Genomic DNA, 8,260 nt, shown 5'->3' with positions numbered 1-8,260 from the left:
CAAGACTGCGAGTCAAAATAAATTATGTATATATCAATTCGCACATGCATAGTGTGAATAAATTAAAAAATTTGTAAAATTAAAAATAGGGATAAAATTACTTTAATTTTTAAAAATATTGCTATGTTAATACCATCGTTAACTCTTATTCTTGTGTGTCAGACATTAAATTTTTTTAAAAATTTTTATCACCTTGCTATGTTATATATATATTTTTCTTTCAATTCAAAATATATTAATGCAATTCCTTGTACAATTGGAAAGATGTGTCCCTTGTGATACATAAATTTTAATTTTTTTTAAAATTGAAGAATATTACGTAGAAAGTTTATTACGTATTTTATAAGGTGATGTAAAAGGAATGAATATTTTTAAAATATACAAAATATGAATACTTTTTAGTAGTTTACATACAACCGGTGTATCGTACAATTGTAATACGACCACTAACTAAGCATCATTATTTGGAAGCCCAAAAAACCTAGATTTATTCATCAATTTTCTTCAGAATCAATTAAAAGGCCACCGTGATCCTTAACTTGCGCAACTTATTTACTTGCACAGCAATGTGATTTTTAATACCAGCTCGAGAGTTCAGGCCAAAATGACTTCTTTTTTTTTTTGGGTCTCCAGATCATTTAGTCCAAAAGTAGAATCGTAATAGTGCAGAAATACTGCGGGCTTGGAGACCTCAACGACTCAATTTTGGATCTATGGAAATCCAGTTTGGAGGCAAGTTACCATTGGAGCAACTTTTGTCAACAGCGATCAAAGAACTTCCTCCATTGTTGTTTTAAAGAAAACGTTTGGATGGATTCAACTCCAATTATCAACACGAGTCAAGGTATGTTGTTGAGATCATAAGTCGCTTCTGAGGGCTATGAAACCCTGCCGCTTTCAGCTTCAGTGCGTGCAGCAGCTTGTCCCATCTTTAGAAACACTACGTGCGGTACAATTGCCATCGTAACCAAGCCTCCCAAGGCAGTCATAAAACTCTAATTAGACATCACATTCTTCCCTCACTAAGCAGGGCACCTTAGCAGGGAACCTCTTCAATGCCAGAGCACCCCTTGACAGCACTAAAATTTCAAACGCCCCCACATCCCTGTTTCTCCATAACTTGGATGCAGTTTTTGTTTCTCACAATTACAGCACCAAAAAAAACACAACAAAAGCCAGAAACAACAGGCGTATGCCGGCCAAAAGAAGAATGTTCACTTCGTCCAAATCAATAACTATATCGAATTATTAACTAAGCTAACCAGCTCACGAAATTAACTCTTTAAACATGGGCAAACTCTCATTAAAATGTTAGCATATGGTTCCTTTTCTTTGGATTCACCGGGAAGACCAGTAATTAAATCCTTCCAACGAATTTGCCAATTCTTTTGGTTGGATCCCTTATTTAAGATCACCGGGTATGTCAATTAGTCAGTTTCATAAAGATTTTATGCATCTGCATTGTATGATTTTAGTTAGATTTTCCATATTTTTAGGAAGGTGCTTTGAGGAATTTTTCGGGCAGGCAGCCAGGTAAAACCAACCATCAATCTTGGGTCATTTCCATTGCTCAATAGACAGCCAGGTCGAGCAACAGCTCTCTCAAGGTCATCATCCATAATGCAGTTGCTGTTCCTGTGTTCCACAGGTCATTTGGCATCCAGACGTTAGAACCGATTGATGGTCATCATAACTTCAATCAGACGCTATAAGTTACGGTCAGTTGTTACCCGAGGGAAGGATTGTGATGTGGATGATTTATGGTTTAATAGCAAAATCCTTCTCATTTGCTCTGCGGTAAAGTAAAGCTGATGCTTCAACCCTGAAATATGATATTATTTAATCTCCATGTAACCATTACTACTGAAAAAACGGAAGTACCTATGAAATTGACCAGAAGATTCTCACCAGCCAGGATGCACGACAAATCTCCCAGACGAAAGCGCCCAATTTACCTGTTACAACAAGTTTCTGATTTAGATTTCATAATTATCCATGGACAGCACCTCCCACACATTAAAATAGCACAAATCCTAAAGAAACATCCGATATAGTCCTAGAAAGATAGGACCTTCCTAACTCGAATCGCGTACAAAACTACCTTGCAGGTTCACAAAAATTGAGGCAAGGTTGATCCAAACTTGAACTATTTTCACTACATGCTATCTTGTTTCGGTTGGGGTTTAGCTTGCCTCTTTAAGGATGAGAATTAGGTGTTAGTAAAAGATTAATCTACTTGACTTGAACTCGCAGAGCTTGGTTCAGATAAAAAACCAAGAACAAGCCTAAAAACAATCCCCAAATCCTTTAGAAAACCAAATATGTGATGTCCGGACCAATACAATCTTCTCTCCAAAGGATTTTATGCATTTAGTTCCCACAAGAAGAGGTTTACCTTATCCGTTCCAAGTGAGTTGGCAACAACATGGGTGACCTGTTCATCTATGGAGTTGGTGCACACAGCCCCAAACTGTTCAGCTGTCTGCCAAAGAGGATGTAAGTGTGGATTGGCTTCACCAACTGGAAATACCCTACTAAATACAATCCGACAACCAGCCAAAATCTTCCTCTGCTCTGAGGCTAAGATGTTTCTAACATCAGCTTCATCTAAGGACTGATGTGCGAAAAATATTTCATGTATTCTCTCAATAACCTAACAAATTCACAATATTAAAAAGCAATTAGGAAATGGAAAGGTAATAATCCACATAATCTAAACCGCACAAAATCACATCTTACTGCCAAAGAAGATGCCAGCGTCCCATCTTCTGATCTCTCATCGTGATCGATCTCAAGAAGAGAAGGACCAGGAAGCCCAAATTGGCGCCGACTACATGGAAAGAAAATATACCTGCAAAAAACAAGGATATTAGACAGGAAACATATTAAGTAATATACTTTATACATAAGAACAAAAACGTTTTCATCTACCTTTCAACAACTATCAAGTTTAACTTATTATGCGGCCAGACTCGCAAAGAATCATCTATAATGACAACAGATGACTCCATACCCATAACCCCTTCCAAATCCTTGCTCTTAGGAACCCTTTCATCACCATCCAAAAGATCCCCATCATCCCCTCTGGAAATGACTCGGCCAGCAAACAACTCCCCTTTTGGATCAAGCAATTTTGCCATCTCTGTGGCATACAGCTTGTTTCCCATCGTGTAGAGATGCAGCTCGTACAGCTTACTAGCCTAAGAGACAAGCAGAAAGATTAACATCCCACAAATCACATCCTATACCAGATATATTGTTAGCCTCTGTTACCTTTTCCAAAAAATTCCAGATCCCAGGCCGCAATTTAGTCCACATTCCCATGTGAGGAAACCGGAATAAATGCCTGTGTGGTTTTTCACGGTCTTGCTCCTCCTTTTTCCTCAATATCTCATCATGCATTGGATCCACTTCGACAAACTGAACGCAAAAGTTAAGAGATAATGATGACCACTCAATAATGTGCTTCTAGCATAAGGACAAAAAATTCAACTTAAAAGCCAAAAGTTTTCATGCCTTCGCTGAATTTAGGAGAGTATGATCCAGATCCAAGACCAGGCAGAGTTTCCGTCCAGCAAACATTTTCCTCTGCTCTTGCATTCTTCTAGCTCTCTCTCTATGGATGGCAGCTTTTTGCTGGTCATCGAATCCCTCAAAGAGATGCTCAACATCATCCCAGTTGTTCTGTGGTCGAGAGGAACCCATAGAAACTTCTTTGGATGACAAGCCAGGCCCACTTTGCGGTTTGCCTGACTCCAGCATTCCAATCGTCTCTGTCCTACCTTGATAAGCTTGAGAAGGTTGTGACAAAGATATTTGAGGAAGGGCAGGTTGAGATGAAGTTGCTTGAGAAACAGAAACAATATCAGCAATATTTTTCAAATTTTTTGTGAACTGCTGAGCAATATCTGGTTGAACAATGGAATTAGAAGGCACAACCCTTCTGTCAAGCTGATCATCTTGTATCTGGAAATTTATGTTACCAACCATCTCTGGATTGCTTGATGTACTGCTTTTGGTTTGAGATTGATCAAATTCCATGCTCCCGCCTTTTTGAAGCGTGTTATTGTGAAGAACACGACGGGGATCACGAGGTTTCATGCGAACTTTACCTGGTTCTGCCTGCAAGTTCATAAGGCATTAACTATTCTGAAAAGATCACAAGGCAGTGAGAAACAGGAAGTAAACAAGCTGATTATTAGGAGTATTTTCACAAATGTTTTCACATGAAAATTTTCAATTTTCTCAACAAAAATAAAACCTAAAAATAGTTTATATATCGTAGAATCAACTGTAAGATTCTATGTGACCAGTCATTTTTCAAATGAAATTACAAGAATCCTCAACAACAACGTTGAAGACTTCAAAAGGAAAATTTCACCCAACTCACCCATGCCAATCAAACAATTCGGAAAAGCAGACCAGTCTCAAGGATATCAATTGAGTACAGGAAAGGAAAATACTGACAACAGAGTAAAAATTTCCCACTATCAATAAAATGACAAGCTTACCACTGAAGCTGTTTGTGAAGTCACCTGGAATGTCCCTGCTGCTCGTTGGCCAAGGTCCCGGGGTTTAGAAACAACTGCATTCACTGACCCATTAATGGAATTTGAGCATGTAGGCTGACTTGTACTTCTAGTAGGATCAGCAGATTTTTGTTGTTCCATCTTAATTATGTTCATCCATATAGATGGGTTTACAGCAATATCCTTCAAAAGAGAATGCAATGAAGCTGTTGCACCAGGATTAGTCAGCGGCAGATTCTTGTTTCCATTGACTGTTACATTGGCCAAACTGCTTCCAGAACTGAGTGGAGTTACAGCATATTCAGGCCTCATAGGATCATTTCCGCTGCTATTCAGCGCATGGCTTCTATTTGTTGCCCCTAAACCAGCTGTACCTCTATCCTCCAACCAACCACCAGTTCCACTCACCGTCTGCACACTTTTCACAACTGAGGAATCAGTTTGCTCATTTCTTTGCCTTTTTAAAGCAGGACCATCCATAACCTGTTCTTCAATTGTCTTCTGCTTTCTTGAACTTATCATGCCCCCAACAGGCTCCACCTTAGGTTCTCCATTGACTACAGGCAAAAGCCGATCCAAAGAAGCGACATCAGAATTAGCCAATCGAAGCCTAGGATCTCTACTTTTTGCAGATGAGGTTTTCATTGAAGAACTTGGCCCTGAACTCAAGGAGGGAGCATTCAACAAATTTGCAAGTCCTTGTCCCGTAAGAATGCCAATCTTGGGAGCATCAGAAGCAGTGAGCTGCCCCACCATTGATGTGTCCACAGGCTTCACATCCATGCTAGAAGAGCTAGAGACCTCCCCACTAATGTCACCATCCCCACCATCACCATCTTCAGAAGGAGTTGGGCTTGGAAGCCTGTCATTCATAAGAAACGAACTTCCGCCAAACTTCTGCTGATAGGAAGAAACAGCCTTAACAGCATCAGTTTCATAAGGATGCATTGGGACATTCTCTCTCTCAAGAGCTACTCTAGGAACAGGCCACTCCGGTTTCAACAACCCATGTCCCACTGAAAACCCCTTTACGATGGGCAAACAAGACGGTGCTCCTTGAGTTGGTGAAGGAAGACTATCAGCATCGTGGTCCTTGTGAAGGTCCAGCAAAGGAAGAGACAAACCTTTATACTTAGAATTAGCTACTCCCGATTTTCCATATTCTAGCAATGCTGGTGGCACAGGCTGATCAGATGACTCAACAGAAATGGAATCTGCATTAAACACTTTTTCCGGCACTCTTTTCATATTTTCCGCAGAACTATCCAGATCATTCTTGGAAACCACCCTTAATTCTCGCATTTCATTATTCCTATTAGCATCCATAGAACTCAAAGTTTCCGATGACGAATCCAGAAGAGAAGTCATAGCTTCTATCTGCAACAACAGACAGCATTATAAGTTACCATAACTATGAAACACCACCACCACCACCACCATCCCCCACCCCCCACCCCCCACCCCCAAAAAAAAAACAATCAGACATTAGTAACTAAAACCACCTCTTTCAACTGTTCAGCTGAGAACAGATACTTTTGGCTTGACACATGAGCTAACAACCTGTCAACAGATGCAGAAAATTATTCAGCACAACTAATCCCCTTTCGAGACAACAACTGGGAAAAAAAGGAAACGAAGACAACAAGTAGATGCAAGTACCACCTTGACATAATGTCCTTGCTGTATTCCTTCTTATTAAGATCCATGGAGCAGAAGACCTGACAACTAAAAGGTTCAGCCACTAGAACACAAAAGGAACCAGAAACTGTGCTTGGAGCTAAATGATGGTTCCTCTAACAGATAATTCACATTGACATTGATAGTGAAAAAAGCAATCCTAAGGAATCATTTGAAATCTTACAGCATTCAGAGTCTTAATAGCAGTAATCACGAGTTGCACAAGAACATCTTTTGTAGTCAAGATGTTGTTCTCAGCTATTTCCCGCATACTGTCCAATAGGTTTTGCACTCTGGATGATACTTCACCAAATGATCTAGAATAAAAATCGAAAAAGGAAAAAAGAAAAGAATTTTTTTTTTCAAACACATTAACCTGGGCTGAATCACAAATTGATGGAAATCAACTTAGCTCCAAATTTGTCAATAAACTTACTTTTCAGCCTCGTTCGCAGTCACACTCTCAAACCCTTTTCTAAGCAAATCAACCTGCTTCTCCAAGACAGCCTCTTTATCCTTGACAGCCCCGGATAGATTCTCCTTGCTCACATCCCCATCAGTTTCACCCATCTCAGAATCCATATCAATTTCCCCTTCTTCCAACTCCCCCTCCTCCTTCTCGTCCACTTGAATGACATGCTTCTCACTCGGGGAAGCAGCAGAAACCCCGTCCTTGCTGTCATCAATACTGCTAGAATTCTTGTTAGCGACGTGGTGGTGGTAGTCGTGGTGGTTGTGGTTGTTGCTGCTGCTGCTGCTATTATCCGACCCATCCCGCTTCAAATTAGAATTGCTGGCATTGTTATCAGAAGAAGCTTTGGGGAACTCCATGACTAAAATCTCGTCCAAAGGCTTGTTCTGGACGGCGGAAGCCCAAGCCAGATTGTATAGGCCAGCCGAATAATTCCTGGAAAGCTGATACTTATATAGATCCCTCATCGTCCAAACCCTAGGCTTTTGATTTTGATTAGCGTTATGATTATTGATACTGTTATGGTAATTATTGGAGGAATTATTACTATTGGCTGGATTGACATTTACATCCTTGGGAGGGGGAGGCGGAGGAGGAGCGGCGGAGGAGTCCGAATCGGGGAGGACGGCGGCGGCGGCAGGGAAGCGGTCTTTCTTGCTGAAAGCCTCAGCGCTAATTTCCTCAACAGAAGAAGCAGAATCAGAGATCTCACCTTCTTCGACGTCGAGGTCGTAAACTGTGGGAGACAGTTGGGATTCACATTCTTCCATCTCAACTAAGGAGGAGCAGCCTAAGGGGGTTATTTGACTTTGACTCAAATCCGATACAACAACTAGCATAGGGAGGTGGCCGGTTAGGAAACTAATTTATGACTCAATCAATACAATATGTATACCATATAAACGTAAGAAAACAAGAACAGATCCTTGATCGTGTAAACAATTTCAAAGCCCAGGAAAATCAGGTAATTAGATAAAAGCGAGAAGTTCCCCCACCTCCCCCCCAACTCCCATCTCCTTAAATTAGGGCTCGGGGAAGGGAAAAAAAAAAAACAGAGATTTACTAGCGATCGATTAATTTTTCTCCCAGATCCGATGAGAATTTATTTTGAAATTCTTCGAATCTGATTTGATCCGTAAATGTTGAATATACACATACACTCGGATTTAAGTTGCTGAAAGTTGAATCAGCAAAGAAGTCTAATTTGGGGAAAGGCCGAACCCCAGCCCAAAACTTAAGAAAAGGATGTACTGAATATGGCTACGATGGGGACCCGGAGCGTCCAGAAAATAAATAAATGAAAAAAAAAAAAAAAAAAAGGTGACAACGGAAGGCAGGGAATGGAGAACTGAATCTGAACCGTACACATCATCAATCCGAATCAGCTATAGATTGGTAACAACAGGTGCACCCAATTAGTCAACCACATAGGATTTACAGCTGTGGACCGTTTGGAGTTTGGGTCCAAACTCGTCGATGCTTAAAATCCACTTTGGATTTGGATTCCGGTCCTTCAGCGCTGGATGGATATGTTTTGATCTATACCACAACCACATACTAATAGTACTCGTGCTGATGTCGC

At 40.5% G+C, this 8,260-nt stretch overlaps 1 protein-coding gene across 3 annotated transcripts; it reads right to left on the bottom strand.

Moving 5' to 3' along the window:
* Positions 1–964: 964 nt before the first annotated feature.
* LOC140032680 (RNA polymerase II C-terminal domain phosphatase-like 3) lies at positions 965–7,945 on the bottom strand. Of its 3 annotated transcripts, none has more exons than XM_072073463.1 (13): positions 6,643–7,942; positions 6,391–6,523; positions 6,192–6,247; positions 6,032–6,089; positions 4,512–5,906; positions 3,517–4,122; positions 3,274–3,420; positions 2,932–3,200; positions 2,740–2,851; positions 2,396–2,653; positions 1,909–1,955; positions 1,731–1,822; positions 965–1,635 (listed from the first exon to the last, which is right to left on the bottom strand). In XM_072073463.1, the coding sequence occupies exons 1-12, from the start codon at positions 7,515–7,517 to the stop codon at positions 1,759–1,761; spliced, it is 4,020 nt and encodes a 1,339-aa protein (XP_071929564.1). In that variant the 5' UTR covers positions 7,518–7,942; the 3' UTR covers positions 965–1,635; positions 1,731–1,758. The 3 variants fall into 3 exon arrangements, with proteins under 3 accessions (XP_071929564.1, XP_071929565.1, XP_071929566.1); XM_072073465.1 differs by having other exon boundaries at positions 1,086–1,635; positions 4,536–5,906; positions 6,643–7,945; XM_072073464.1 differs by having other exon boundaries at positions 965–1,822; positions 6,643–7,945.
* Positions 7,946–8,260: the final 315 nt, after the last annotated feature.

The sequence above is a fragment of the Coffea arabica genome, unplaced genomic scaffold (genome assembly GCF_036785885.1).
Source record: "Coffea arabica cultivar ET-39 unplaced genomic scaffold, Coffea Arabica ET-39 HiFi ptg000005l, whole genome shotgun sequence".
NCBI lineage: Eukaryota > Viridiplantae > Streptophyta > Magnoliopsida > Gentianales > Rubiaceae > Coffea > Coffea arabica.
Note: the sequence above shows the minus strand (reverse complement) of the source record. Positions and strands in the feature narration are given on the sequence as shown.

What these genes read in the sequence shown, in the direction of transcription:
- LOC140032680 (XM_072073464.1), bottom strand. Translation starts at nt 7,517, where the DNA reads ATGCTAGTTGTTGTATCGGATTTGAGTCAAAGTCAAATAACCCCCTTA. An exon ending in CTATTAAGACTCTGAATGCT is followed by an intron (nt 6,248 to 6,390) that starts GTAAGATTTCAA and finishes TTTAGTTGTCAG; the next exon opens with GTCTTCTGCTCCATGGATCT. An exon ending in AGCAAGGACATTATGTCAAG is followed by an intron (nt 6,090 to 6,191) that starts GTGGTACTTGCA and finishes ATCTGTTGACAG; the next exon opens with GTTGTTAGCTCATGTGTCAA.